The sequence below is a fragment of the Dipodomys ordii genome, unplaced genomic scaffold (genome assembly GCF_000151885.1).
Source record: "Dipodomys ordii isolate 6190 unplaced genomic scaffold, Dord_2.0 Scaffold206, whole genome shotgun sequence".
Lineage (NCBI taxonomy): Eukaryota > Metazoa > Chordata > Mammalia > Rodentia > Heteromyidae > Dipodomys > Dipodomys ordii.
The window spans coordinates 1247209-1262398 of NW_012267422.1; the positions used below are offsets into that span (position 1 = coordinate 1247209).

Sequence of the window (15190 nt, forward strand, 5' to 3'; positions counted from 1 at the left end):
GCCACTTCCGGCTTTTTTCTTTTTGCTTATGTGGTGCTGAGGAATCGAACCCAGGGCCTTGAGCATGCAAGGCAAGCGCTCTACCACTGAGCCACCTTCCCAGCCCACAAGCAGGTTTCTGAGGGGCAAGTGGATGAAGAAGGAGACAGAGAGATGGCTGATGGCACAACTCTGTCCACTTTTGCAAAAGCTGTAGCTGGATATACTTTCTATATTTGTCAAATGCTTGCATAATATTATTCTAGGACCCACTGTATGGAAAAGTGCAGACATCACCCATCACTTCCTCATTCTATTTCAATCAATCCTTGTCCACCAAACCTCTTCAGTTAAAGGACAGAATCCCCCAGGTCCAGAAGTGAAAGGAACACTTCCTCAAACCAAAGAAGGACAAGTGCTTGCAGCCCTGAGGTTGGAGTCAATGGCTGTGGAGCCTTTGCTCACACCTTGCCAGCTCCTAGCACCCCAGGGTCTGCAACAAAGAATATCATCCGTTATTCATAACTGAAGGTGAGAGGCAGCTTCAGCTCAACATAGAGATGTTTGATTTATTTTTGTTCTTAAATCCCTATAAAATTCAAATGAGTTGAAATCTATTTGCCTTTTAATTTTTTTAATAAAGGACAGATCATTTTTTGGGGCTTAAACTTATATAGATATAGCACCCTAGAAAGTAGTCAAATGTTAACAGATTGGTGGAGGAGGATTTTTAAACTATTTTTTGTTTGTTTGTTTTGCCAGTCCTGGAGCTTGAAGTGAGGGCCTGGGCACTGTCCCTGAGCTTCTTTTGCTCAAGGCTAGCACTCTACCACTTGAGCTACAGCACCACTTCCAGCTTTTTCTGTGTATGTGGTACTGAGGAATGGAGCCCAGGGCTTCATGCATGCTAGGCAAGCACTCTACCACATTCCCAGCCCCCAAACTATGTTTTCTTTTAGTTATGATTTTCTTATTTTGGTGCTGGTCCTGGAGCTTGAACTCAGAGCCTATGTGCTGTCCCTAAGTGTTTGTGCCCAAAGCTTGTGCTCTTACTACTTGAACCACAACCCCACTTCCATTTTTTGGGTATTTAATTGGAGATAAAAGTCTCACAAACATTTCTGCTAGGGCTGGTTTTGAACGGCAGGCCTGGGGCTGGGAAGGTGGCTCAGTGGTAGAGCACTTGCCTTGCATGCTCAAGGTCCTGGGTTCGATTCCTCAGCACCACATAAGAAAAAAGCTGGAAGTGGCGTTGTGGCTCAAGTGGTAGAGTGCTAGCCTTGAGCTGAAGAGCTGAGGGACAGCGTCCAGGCCCAGAGTTCAGGCCCCACGACCGGACCCCACCCCCAAAAAAATTTACTATCCTTGAACGGCAGTCCTCAGATCTCAGCATCCTGAATAGCTAGGATTATAGGTGTGAGCCACCAGTATCTAGCTAAATTGGGTGTTTTTATAATTAAAATAAAATTTACTTAAAATGATGTAGAAAAATTGTTATTCCTATCTTGGATAATAAGTGAAAGTGTAATATATTCAAGGTAATTTGTATTGCAGGTTTAAGTCTATTTCCTTCCCTTCTGCCCTGGTTCTGAAGTGATAACTACTCCTTTTTCTGATTTGTTCTTAGAATCAGCTTACGACTATGAATGGAGTTTAATAAGCCATCCTGGAGACTACCAAGGTGAAATAAAACTAGGACACACACGAACTGTTAACCTCTCTCAAGTAAGTAACTGGAGGACCAGGGATATGGCTCAAGTGGTAGAGCTCTTACTTATCATGCTTGAGGTCCTGGGTTCAATCACCTCAAAAAGCCCTCTCCCCCCACAAAGTAAGTAATTGAAAATGAAATGCATTTGACAGCACACCAAAGCCCACAATTCTTTTTTTATCATTAAAATCAAAGGAAGAATCTGGGAATAGTGGGGTGGGAGCCTCTAGTCTCTTCTACTTGGGAGGCTGAGGCAGGAAGATTGCTTGAGCTCAAGCATTCGGGGCCAGCCCCAGCAACGTAACAAGACTATCTCAAGAACAAAAGAAAACCAAAAATAGGATAAAGTTTCAACCAAGGAGGTGGACAGGAAGATAGTTAAGTCAAGAGGTTTTCAGAAAGCTTTGCTTCACTTTGAGTTGGCTGATTGCATAACATTCTGGTTAAAAAGCCTGTGTCCAAACTCTTGCTGTCTTGGAAGGGTGAGACACATTCTGGTGACTTCAATTCTTAGTCTGGTGGCTCATCTCTTAGGAGTTGCAAATTAGCCATTCTAGTTCAAAAATTACTCTGACTGCCAACTATTGCACCAAGAGAGAAGTACCTCACAAGAATAAATGTGCCCTCTTCTTGGCCCAGAGGGTGAAATAAGCTGACTTAGCTGCCAGAGCTCTGTTACCTACCAGACAGTAACATCTCATCCCCCGAACTGCACAGCACATGGTGCCTCTTGAACTCATCTCACTCCCCTTTCATTGAGACCTGTTTCTCCAGGTGTGGCACTAGATGTGTAAGCAGACTCTAGAGCTACAGGGTAGCTTTTGGGCTGGAAATGTAGCTCAGTAGTAGAACTACACTTGCATGTATAGGGCTCTGGGTTCATCCCCAGCACTCCCAACAAAACAAAATGAATAAAACATGGTACATCCAGGCACATTTGAGGACGGCTGTTAATCTCCCTAAGGTAGGTGGATATCTGTTCCTAAGTGAAAGGCCCATTAGGATGACCTTTAGTGTTCCACAATGTAGGCTTCAAGCCCATGGCAGTCATAGACAGATGGAAATGAGACTTTCTGCTGAGCCCTTCTCTTTGCCAACTTCAGGAGCTGGCCTCTAGATATTTTAGCCTTTTGTAGGCAGTGAGCCCCTCACGTGAGCCCTTTGCACTTTTACCTGTGTACCTTTTCTTTATGCTGCAGTTGTCAGTAGGACTTTATGCCTTCAAGGTGGCTGTGTCTAATGATAGTGCCTTTGGGGAAGGATTTGTCAATGTCACTGTTAAGCCGGGTAAGTCTATTCTGTGTGTTGTCTCTGTTTCCAGAACTTGGATGGCATTGTTGTTTTATATATATATATAAAACTTTTACCTTAGGCCTGACTGTATAGAAAACATTCAAGAATTATGGTTGTTTGTTTCCTTTCTACTTTCAGCATAACCTTTAGTACTTGCTTGACATGGCTGCTCAAGTCTAGAAGGCAATTACTGACTGTTCTTGCTGTCCCGTGGCTGTTCCCGTGGCTGTCTCTGTCTGCCATTTACTTCATCATCTCTTATTCCTGCCTCCTTTTCTCATGATTCTGCTTTAACTTAGGAGCATGGGTGTTTATTTCAAATACTTTGACTTAGTCTGCTAAGGGGTAAGGACAAAAATATCCTGTGAGCTTTCAAGCCCACAATGAGGCTCTCAGGGTCAGTGTCTTTTGGGTCAATTAGATAGAGTGAGGGATAGCAGGGGATCTGCGATGCCTGGTGTCTGCGTCCCCACTGTGGTCTCACTAATGTTAGTGTCCCCAACCCCTTGCAAGTGTGACCAATGTCACAGTGGAAACTAAACACAATTTGTCCAATGGGTACAAGCCTAGCTTCGTCAGTAGAACATGAACTGGTCTTCAGCCTCTACTACCTCTCAGGGCACCGAGGGCTCACCCTGTACTAGTGCTGTGTGCCCACACCATCTCGCAGCCTTTACCTAGGGCTGATCTCTTCCTATTGCCTCTTCTGCCTCCTTATTAGAGCTGAAGCATTGCCATGGTAGCTGGTGCCTTCAGTGAAATATTTAAGATCTAGCTAGTGACAGGAGCTAAATTATTCTTCCTTTTCTGTTCTTCCCGTCACTGACCACATCTTGTGACTTACCCTTTGATCCTGGGCTTCATACGAAAATGGAAACTTCCAGACAAGCTCTTGAAATTTCATAGGAAAGGCTTCTTGAAAAGGTGTTTTCTGTACCAGAGGCCTGTGGGCTAATCACCCTCTTGACAGGATGCTTAGAATCCCTTTTTCAGGAAGCAGATGGCTTTGTTTGGGGATGAGTTACGCAGACACCTTGTGAGCTCAGTTTCTGTCTTTTTTCCTCTCACAGCTGCAAGAGTCAACCTGCCACCTGTAGCAGTTGTTTCTCCTCAGATTCAAGAGCTCTCTCTGCCTGTGACATCAGCCCTCATCGATGGCAGCCGTGTGTATCCCATGCTACTTCAGCCTTTTGGTTTCTTTCTCCCCACAAATAGTGAGATTTAGTGGGGGATCTGAATCAAGGCTGAGAGGACCTACAGCCAAGACATTGATAAATCATGGTGGTCTCATTCTTTAGTTTTACTATCTTAGAGGTTTCTTTTTCTTTAAATCACAACATCTCTGACTTATGCTCAACTACCCTTCAGGTGTCTTTTATTTACCTATAAGAAGGCTTTGCCGGGCACACTGATATCCTTCTGTAATAGCGTTGGGAAGCTGAGGCAGGAAGACTGCAAGTTCAAGGCCAGCCTGAGGCAACTTAGCTTCACAAACAAAAAGAAAAGAGAAGGAGAGAAAAAGTAAACAGAAATTACTTCTCATACTATGTTGAAAATAAACTTTACAACTTGAGGGGGGGTACTTGGATAGGTGGGAAGGAAGGGATGGTAGGGGAAAAACAAAGGAAGAGGCACTCATTGCCTTACTCATGGAACTGTAACCCCTCTGTACAGTATTTTTTTTTTTTTTTGGTCGTTGTGGGGCTTGAACTCTGGGCTTGGGCGCTGTCCCTGTGCTCTTCAGCTCAAGGCAAGTGCTCTACTGCCTAAGTCACAGCACCACTTCTGGTTTTCTAGTGGTTTATTGGAGATAAGAGTCTCACAGACTTTGCTGCCCGGGCTGGCTTTGAGCCATGATTCTCAGATCTCAGCCTCCTGAGTAGCTAGGATTACAGGCATGAGCCACCGGCGCCTAGCTCTGTACAGTATTTTTACAGTAAAAATGTATTAAAATTAGTTATCTATGGATAGCTATTTAATTGGGTATAATAATTGTCAAAGGGTCTTTCAATGTATATAGCATATATCATTGGCAGTTGGAAAAATCAGGTGTGTCCAGGAAAACCAGAATAGAAGCAAAACTTTTCCTATATTTTATAATTGTATTCGTGTGCATCTAATCAGAAAGTTGGTGCCAAATCCTGTTGAATAAGAACCACTGTCCTGGTTGATAGAAGGATGTTCATTGGATCCAGATCCTGCTTTATTCTGTCAGCTTGCAAATGTGTGGAGATCACGTTGATGCGACCTTTTGCATCTATTTAATGTAGCTGTTTGTATTTCCCTGACAACATGAAAATGAAACAATTTTTTTCTTGGTGCAGGTACTGGGGTTTGAACTCAGCAGCCCATTCCCTCACTTACCTTTTTATTCTCAAGGCTGGCTGGTGTCACTGGCTACCACCTGAGCCACAGCTTCACTTCTGGCTTTTTGCTGGTTAATTGGAGATAAAGGTTTCACAAACTTCTTTACCTGGGTTGGCTTTGAATCTTGATCCTCAGATCTCAGTCTCTTGAGTAGCTGGAAATATAGGTGTGAGCCACCAGTTCCCAGCTTGCCTTCTAATAAATAATACATACCACTGAGATCTGTGCAAGTATAGGATTTCATATAAGATAAATGAAATATGCAATGATAGAAACTATAAGACGAGGGGCTGGGAAGGTGGCTCAGTGGTAGAGTGCTTGCCTTGCATGCATGAGGCCCTGGGTTCGATTCCTCAGCACCACATAACAGAAAAAGCCGGAAGTGGGGCTGAGGCTCAAGTGAGCTGAGGGACAGCGCCCAGGCCCAGAGTTCAGGCCCCATGACCGACCAAAAAAAAAAAAGAAACTATCAGACAAGTTTTTACTATTGTGCTTCTTAGCTGTACTTGTTTTTTTCAATCTTATAGAAAGTACAGATGATACTGAGATTGTGAGCTACCACTGGGAAGAAATTCACGGGCCCTTCCTGGAAGAGAAGCTCTTGCTCGACTCTCCTGTCTTGCACTTGTCTAACCTTCTTCCTGGGAACTACACTTTCAGGCAAGTGGCTTTCACCTTCTTGTGCTTTTCATTACATATGGTTCTATTTTCATATATTGATTCCCATAAAACATAGTGCTTCTCTCTCTCTCTCTCTCTCTGCTGATCCTGGGGCTTAAACTTGGGGTCTGGGCACTGTCCCTGAGTCTCTTTGTATTCTTGAGCCACAGCATCACTTCTGGCTTTTTCTAGCTTTTTTTTTTTTTAATTGGAATTAAAGAGTCTCACAGCCAGCTGGATGCCGGTGGCTCACGTCTGTAATACTAGCTACTCAGAAGGCTGAGATCTGAGATTGCAGTTCAAAGCCAGCCTGGGCAGGAAAGCCTGTGAAACTCTTTTTTTTTGTCGGTTGTGGGGCTTGAACTCTGGGCCTGGGCGCTGTCCCTCAGCTCTTCAGCTCAAGGCGAGTGCTCTACCACTTGAGCTACAGCGCCACTTCTGGTTTTCTGGTAGTTTATTAGAGATAGGAGTCTCACGGTCTCTCCTGCCAGGGCTGGCTTTGAACCGCGATCCTCAGATCTCAGCCTCCTGAATAGCTAGGATTACAGGCGTGAGCCACCAGCGCCCGGCTTTGTGAAACTCTTATATCCAATAAACTACCAGAAAACCAGAAGTGGCATTGTGGCTCAAGTGGTAGAGTGCTAGCCTTGAGCTGAAGAGCTGAGGGACAGTATTCAGGTCCAGAGGTCAAGACCCATGACAGACCAAAAAAAAAAAAAAGAAAAGAAAAAGAAAAAGTCTCACAGCCTTTTCTGTCTGGATTGGTTTCGAACATTGATCCTCAGATCTCAGCTTTCTAAGCGGCTAGGATTACAGGTGTGAGCCACTGGCACCTGGCTCTGTGCTTTTCATTTTGATCAAGAGGCATGGCTTTCTCATGGCTTTGAGTGGCTACTGTTGTATACTCTGATCTTCATAGTGATTTATGTGAAGTGTAAACATTTGTTTTCGGGGAAACACTTGGACTGGGTTGTCGAGAATATGCCAGAACAACATCTTTTTGTTTTGTTGAGTTACACCTCGAGGCACACCTCCAGTTCCAGCTTTTTGCTAGTTCATGGGAGATAGATTTTCTCAGATTTTCTGCCCAACTGGCTTAAATCTTGATCCTCAGATCTCAGTCTCCCAAGTAGCTAGAATTCTAGTAGCTAGTATTGTGAGCCACCAGTATCTGGTAAAATTTGAATTCTTAAAAAAATATTTTTAGGTGCTGGGAAGGTGGCTCAGTGGTAGAGCGCTTGCCTTGCATGCATGGGGCCCTGGGTTCAATTCCTCAGCACCACATAAGTAGAAAAGGCCGGAAGTGGCGCTGTGGCTCAAGTGGTAGAATGCTAACCTTGAGCTGAAGAGCTCAGTGTCCTTCAACATTGCCCAGGCCCAGAGTTCAGGCCCCACAAACAGCAAAAAAAAAAATTAAAAAAATATATATTTAAACCAAGTCTCACTATGTTGGCCACGCTTTTCTCAAACTCCTTTGCTCAAGCAATCTTTCTAAGTATCTGGGACTATAGGTGTGCACTAGCAGATTCATTGGACATATGGGTGTTTTGCAGTGTAAAACATTACAAATAAAGCTGTTATGTATAGCATTTTGTATATATTTAAAAATTTGTATTTTGTGAATGTGGGAAGAGGAGGAAGTTATCCAGGAGTGGATGGTGAATATATGTTTAATATGTCAAATACTTTCCCAAAGTCCTGTACCTTTCTATGTTCATACACTTTGAGTGTATGAGAATCTCATTCTCCAGATTCTCACCACTACTTAGTATGGTCAGTTTAAAAAATTTAGTCAGTCTGTTGGGTGGTAATTTCCCCAAGAGCCTTTTGAGCATTTTGAGCTTTATTGCGCATTTTTTCAAGTGCTTATTAGCCATTGATATAACTGGGGGAAGTGTCTATTCAGATCTTTTTGCTTACTTAAAAATTTGCATTATTTATCTTATTTGAATATGAGTTCAGTAGACATTCTGAATACAAGTTCCTTATTTTACATGTGTATATATTATGTATGTATCATATATGCATAGATATATGTGTATTTATGTATACATACTAGAAAATTCCTACCAGTGACTTGCCTTTCAAACAGCAAAAGCTTTTATTTTGAAAAAAATGTAACATCCTTTTTTTATCTTTTGTTTTATGCACTTTGTGTTTATGTATCATTCCTTATCCCAATGCTGCAAAGATTTTTGTTTTTTTTTCTAGAAGGGTTATAACTTCTGCTTATATAATTAAGTCACTGATATGTATTGAGTTAGTTTTGTATATTATATGGGATTTTTGAAAGTTAAATTAACCTTGTGTTTTTTTTCTGTCATGTTGGGATTTGAACTCAGGCCTTTATGCTTGCTAGGCAGCTGTCTATCACTGAGACATGCCTTCAGCCCTCAATTTTGCATTTTTGGATTAAAACTGACTTGGTCATGAGATTTTTTTAATAATATTGGATTCATTTGCAAATATTTTGGCATAGATCTTTATTTATCAATAGTTTTCTCTTTCTTATTTTCTTTCTTTCTTTTCTTTCTTTCCTTTCTTTCTTTCTTTCTTTCCTTTCTTTCTTTCTTTCTTTCTTTCCTTTCTTTCTTTCTTTCTTTCTTTCTTTCTTTCTTTCTTTCTTTCTTTCTTTCTTTCTTTCTTTCTTTCCTTTCTTTCCTTTTCTCCTTTTCTCCTCTCCTCCCCTTCCTCCTCCTCCTTCTTCTTCTTCTTCTGTCATGGGGCTTGAACTCTGAGCCTGGGCACTGTCCCTCAGCTCTTCAGCTCAAGGTGAGCATCTACCACTTGGACCACAGTGCCACTTTCTGGTTTTATGGTGGTTAATTGGAGATAAGAGTCTCACTGCCGCTCCTGCCCAGGCTGGCTTTGAACCACAGTCCTCAGATTTCAGCCTCCTGAGTAGCTAGGATTACAGGTTCCAGCCACAGACAGCTTTAGACCATTCATCTTAAGACTTGATTTGTAATACCTTCCTGTCTTCTTTGTAGGCTGACTATTACAGACTCAGATGGAGCCACTAACTTTACAACTGCAGTCCTGATCGTTCACAGTGCTGTGGACTACCCACCTGTTGCCAATGCAGGACCAAATCAGACCATAGCTTTGCCCCAAAACTCCATCACTTTGAATGGAAACCAGAGCAGTGATGACCACCGGATTGTCCTCTATGAGTGGTCCCTGAGCTCCAGCAGTGAGAGCAAAGAGGTGACCATGGAGGCAAGTTCTTTTTGCTGCCTTCAGATGTTTAAATGTCTTAGCTGTCTTATCTGTCTGTCGATCTATCCATTATGTTTATTTATCTATGTCTGATCTATTATCTGTGATGTTTAACTGTTTATCTGTTCCATTCCTCCATCCATCTGTCTGTCCACCTATTATTTATCAATGTTTAATTATGTCTGCATTATCTCTATCTGTCTATCTATCTATCTATCTATTTCCATCCATCTTTCTATCAAACAAGTATTATTTTCAGGAGGCAGAATATGTTTCATAAAACTGTCTGATAGTTGTTAAACTATTAGACAGGTTCTACATTTACAAATCTTTCAAGTTTATATCCCTTCCCTTCACTCACTCAGAGAAGCATAAAGCTGCTACCAAGAGTCTTGTGTTGACTTAGGCTTGAAGTCAATTTGGAAAAGCCTGGCTCAATATTTGTCACAGAAAAAAAGGTATTTTAGTGTTAAAAGAAATGTAAGAAATAATCTAAGCCAAACCTCATTATCAGAAAATAATTTTTTATTCAGTTTCTCCTATTAGTAGAAATTTTAGAGTATTTTGTTTATATCCAGTGGTTTCTTCCTTTTTGTTTTTTTTTGCCAGACTTGGGGCTTGAACTCAGGGCCTAAGCACCGTCCTTGAGCTTCTTTGGCTCAAGACTAGCACTCTACCATTTGAGCCAGAGCTCCACTTTAGGCTTTTTCTGCTTATATGGTACTGAGGAATCCAACCCAGGGCTTCATGCATAGTAGGCAAGCACTTCACCACTAAGCCACATTCCCAGCCCCCCACTGGTTTCTTTTTTAATGAGCTTCTTTGTATCTGTGTTTTGACTTATTCAACTCATTTATTCTTCTAAAGACATAACAAGTTTGAAACCTTTGAGCTTGTGTGTATGAGTGTATATGTTTGTGTGTGTGTGTGTGTGTGTGTGTGTGTGTGTGTATGATCCACAGTTTTAGAGATTTCAATCCAAGATCAGTTGCCCTGGTTTTTTTTTTGGGGGGGGGAAGGAGTCCTGTAACAAGGCAGCACAGCATGGTGGGAAGTTTGTAGCAGAACAAAAAGCTACTCACCTCATGGTAGTCAGGAAGCAAAGAGGAGGAAGAGACAAGGATCCCACAATCCTCTTTGAGGACACACACCTCCCCCACAATGGCCTACAGACCTCCCTCTAAGCCTTCCGGGTTCCATTACCTTCCAGTAGTACGTGGGTTGGAAACTAAGCCTTTAACACTTAGGCCTTCATGGGGAACATTCCAGATCCAGCTGTCACATTCTTCTTTGGTATTTGAGAGCTTGGAAATTTTGAAATTGTTTTATTATTTGAAAGTTTAATTTTTTAAAGGGTTCTTTTATTGCCAGTCCCCTTTTCTCCTTCAAGCTCTGTCTCACCAGTCCTAGATGAATTTTCATGGAAGGTGAACATGAGAGCTTACCTGCTTTACGTTCTAGTATTTCTGCAACGTAGTTTGCAATGATGGTGAATTAAAAATGATAGACTGCATCTATGGAACCTCAGAAGGGCTATGAGCCCTTGGGGAGCACTCTTCTTCAGGGTCTTCTGCTGTCACTCAGCTTTCTGTTTTTGGTTTCCTTGTTTCATTTTAAGCAGGATATCTGAGATCTCTGGGTTAATATGTATCTCTGTATTGTATCATACTATCTTGTGCTTCTTTAATATTGCCTTTCCATTTTCATTTTTATATTTCCTGTTATTAGGGAGCACAGACTCCCTACCTCCACTTGTCTGCAATGCAGGAAGGAGAATATACATTTCAGCTGATGGTGACAGACTCTTCAGGACAGCAGTCCGTGGCTCTGGTCACTGTGATTGTCCAACCTGGTAGGTGAGATGGAAATGAGACTTGACCCTGGAGATGAGAGAGTGGAAATGACAGTGTGCTTTTGAGCTTTGGCTATGTCCAATTTATTGGCAATATCTCTGAATCTCTGAGCTGTCAGGAAATTGGAGCCGTGGGAGGTGACACTGCATACAACCCCACCCCCCCTTTAAAAAAAATTCTGAATCTTGTCTTGACTGTCTCTAAACCTTGCTATGAAGGACTAAATGAGTAATCTCTGATTTGCTACATGGTCACTCCCGCCTGGGTTGGACCCTGTTGTAGAGAACCCCAGAGGACTGCCAGAGGGCTGGGTCTCTGAGCCTTTGTTGTTGTGTTGTTGTTGTTGGTCATGGGCGTGGACCCTGGGCCTGCACTGTCCCTCAGCTCTTCAGCTCAAGGCTAGTGCTCTACCACTTTGGCTTTTTCTGCTTACATGGTGCTGAGGAATCGAACCCAAGGCCTCATGCATACAAGGCAAGCACTCTACCACTGAGCCACTTTCCCAGCCTTCTCTGAGGCTTTTTAACTCTCTTCCCCACTCCCTCCCTCATTTCTTCCCTTCTTGATTTTTTTTTCCCCCTGCTGGTAACTGGGGCTTGAACTCAGTGCCAGGAGACTGTCCTTTAGCTTTTCTGTTTAAGGTTGTCACTCTAACACGTGAGCCACACTTCCACTTCTAGCTTTTTTTTTTATTTAATTTTATTTTATTTGTGAACATACTGTACAGAGGGGTTACAATTGCATGGGCAGGATAATGCGTACATTTCTTACCAAGCATTGCAGCCTCCTCCTTTGTTTACCCTTCCCATCCCTTCCCAGCCTCCCCCCTCCCCCCCATCCCAATCCTTCTCCTTCCACTTCTAGCTTTTTGATGGTTAATCAGAGAAAAGAGTTTCATGGACCTTTCTCTTCCTGCCCAGGTTCACTTCCAACCACACTCCTCAGATCTCACCCTTTGGAGTAGCTAGGATTATATGCATGAACTAAAGTGCCCAGCTTGCTTTGCCTTCCCTTCCCCATTTCCCTTTCCTTGTTCCTTCCCTTTCCCCTTCCACTTCCCTTCCTTTTTCTTCTCTGCTCTCTTCCTTTTCCTTCTTTCTTGATCTATGACTTTTGAAGGTCTTCTAAAGAAGTCAAAGATGTGTCTATCTTTGAGCCATGGTTTTTCCTGCCCTGATCCCCATTCTCAAAGCTGCAATGTTCAGTTCCTGGGTCAGCTAGGTGACTGCAGTGTGCATTTCCTTGCACCTCTTCTACCATAAAGCTTACCACACACTTCTGATACCCAAAGGACACTGCATGCCCTAGGACCTTGAGCATGAGTAATTTGAATATGCCAAGAAATCAAGTGGTTGCATATTTAATAAAAAAGATACTTTTTTCACATTGTTTCTGTAATTCTAGACAACAACAGGCCTCCAATAGCTGTGGCTGGCCCAGATAAGGAGCTGGTCTTCCCCGTGGAAAGTGCCACCCTGGATGGTAGCAGGAGCAGTGATGACCATGGCATTGTCCTCTACCGCTGGGAGCATGTCAGGTAGTATACCCAGCTTCTATCTTCACCACCATGGACCATGCCTGAGTGATATTATGTCTTTTCTGGAAGATCTACATTACCAGTTTAGCTTGAGCTTGTTGAGGAATTGGGATAAAAAAATAAAAAACAGGGCTGGGCAGGTGGCTCAGTGGTAGAGCGCTTGCCTTGCATGCATGAGGCCCTGGGTTCGATTCCTCAGCACCACATAAGCAAACAGAAAAAAAGCTGGAAGTGGCATTGTGGCTCAAGTGGTAGAGCGCTAGCCTTGAGCTGAAGAGTTGAGGGACAGCGCCCAGGCCCAGAGATCAGGCCCCATGACCAGACCCAAAAAATAAAAAATAAAAAACAAATGGGCACTGTTGATAGAAGAATATAGTAAGCATGAGTTGGGTGTGCTGACTCCATGATCAGAACACTTGGGAGGCTGAGAATATGAGGATCACGGCTTCAGGCCAGTATTGGCATCCATTGGAGACACCCCCTTCTTCTTAACCAGTACCTGGGTATGGTGGCCCATGCCTGTCATCTTAACCCTGTGGGGTGCTGAGATCAGGAGATTCATAGTTCCAGGGCTAGGGCTAGCCTGATCAGAAACGTCCACAAGACTCCATCTCGACAGAAGAAGCTGTGTATGGTGGTATGTGCTTGTTATCCCAGCTATGGCAGGAAGCAACAGAGGGAGGATTGAAGTCCAAGCATATGTTAGGGTCAGAAGTCAGATCTCATCTCAAAAATAACCAGTGCAGGAACTGGAGGCATGGCTCAAGTGGTAGAGTGTCAGCCTTGAGTGAAAAAGCTGAAGTAGAGCCCAAGGCCCTGATTTCAAGCCCAGCACACTCCTTTCCACCACACATGTGAATAACTCTCTGTCAACCACTTTCACATTTTGCAGAGGCCCAAGTGCAGTGGAGATGGAAGATGCCGACAGAGCTGTAGCCACTGTAACTGGTCTTCAGGTGGGTACGCACCACTTCCGTTTAACAGTGAAAGACCAGCAAGGCCTGAGCAGCACATCCACCCTGACTGTGGCAGTGAAGAAGGGTGAGTGGACAGATTGTGCTGGAGAGACTGGACCTGCCATTCCCTCATGCTGGACCAGGAGTATTGTGAGATGCTGGTGTTTGCTTATTAGTTCATAGCAGGTGCAAAACTCTGCCTTTGTCCAGAAAAGCCAGCATTCTGCTCATACTAGCAGTTACCCAGTCTCCTTGTGCAAGGAAATTGCATTTCTTCGTGCTTGTGAAGTGCGTCCTTTAAGGCACTCATTGTCCTGTGATTGCCTTAAAGCCCTGTGTCTAAATGGCACCTTTGCGTTCTCTCTTTCTTGGAAACACAAGAGTAGTAGTGTGTTCATGTTCTACATATTTTCTCTGTGTGAAATTTGTGATGCAGACTAACGCAGTATTCCTTTGGGTTCTTGACTACTTATCAGTTTTCCAACTTGATTATGAACACACATCTGCATATATATCCACATAAATCAATCAGCCAATCAAAATTATAACATAGTTGGACTTGGGTGTAGTTAACACATTAGCATGTACTTAGCATGTATGAGTCCCTGGATTTGATCCTTAGCACTGAAAGAAAAAGAAAGGCAGGGTGAGAGGGAGAGAAGGAGAGAGGGAGGGAGGAAGGGAAAAAGAAAGAAGGGAAAAAGAAAAGAGAAAGGAAGGAAGGAAAAGGAAAGAATGAAGAAGGAGGAAGATGGGAAAAAAGAAAGAAGAGTCAGTTGATAAGAAGAGAGTCTGAAAGCAGGGAGAATACAAAGTGTTTGTAATGGTTTAGATGAGAGATGACAGGAGCCCCATTTGAGGAGAAAAGGCGTAGATGGGAAAGATAGCTGAGAGCCTCTGTTCTTAGGAATTAGAAACTTAATGGATCTGGAGGGTAAGAAAAGTGGTCTCTAAGGTGACATTGAAAGTCTGATCCCAGCATATGGGTGGGTGATGGAGCAATGGTTTGAAATTTCATCCCAGATGGTAAGTTTGAGGAATAAATTCAGAACTGGACATGTTGCATTTGTAGCAATAGAGTTTGTGAGGTGCCAGGGGAGCCCCATGACTGGAGTTTAAGAGCACATCAGCAACCAACATGGAAGGATGTGGTTTTCTAGTTGTGGGCCTATGTGGAATCTAGATATCATTTTAAACAGAAAGATTTTAGGGCTGTTCTATTTCTATTCTTTCTGGCCTTTACCTTTATGCAAGGCAGAATTAACCTTCTTTAACACCAGACCTCCTCTAACCAAGCCCTCCAAAAGAGATTGTGGTATTGAAATGACTTGTTTCCCCAGTTCTGGGGATGGAACCCAGGCCATTTTACATAGTAGGCAAACATTCTATCACTGAGCTATACCTCCAACCCAATGAAACGGGGAAGCGTGGTATCTGTTGTCTCTGGTGCCTTTTTTCAGGATAGTAGTTTCTGGTGATCAGTGGGTTGTAAGTGACTCCCACAAATCCAGATTTGGCTGTTCTTACCCCCATTTTCTGTTGTAAAGGGCATATTGGATCCTGAGCCTCACATGAACAAGCAGAGTCTTCTTCAGAATAACCTCATCTCCAAACT

At 43.1% G+C, this 15190-nt stretch overlaps 1 protein-coding gene across 1 annotated transcript in view; it reads left to right on the top strand.

Annotated features, from left to right (window-relative positions):
- The window catches only part of Kiaa0319 (KIAA0319 ortholog), a 58822-nt gene that overhangs the window by 27929 nt on the left and 15703 nt on the right, over positions 1 to 15190 (top strand). Inside the window, exons 7-14 of the mRNA XM_013035223.1 lie at positions 1607 to 1704; positions 2890 to 2977; positions 4054 to 4146; positions 5878 to 6010; positions 9001 to 9229; positions 10958 to 11081; positions 12487 to 12619; positions 13512 to 13660. Coding sequence (XP_012890677.1) covers positions 1607 to 1704; positions 2890 to 2977; positions 4054 to 4146; positions 5878 to 6010; positions 9001 to 9229; positions 10958 to 11081; positions 12487 to 12619; positions 13512 to 13660 — 1047 coding nt within the window. The remainder of the gene's footprint in view (positions 1 to 1606; positions 1705 to 2889; positions 2978 to 4053; positions 4147 to 5877; positions 6011 to 9000; positions 9230 to 10957; positions 11082 to 12486; positions 12620 to 13511; positions 13661 to 15190) is intronic.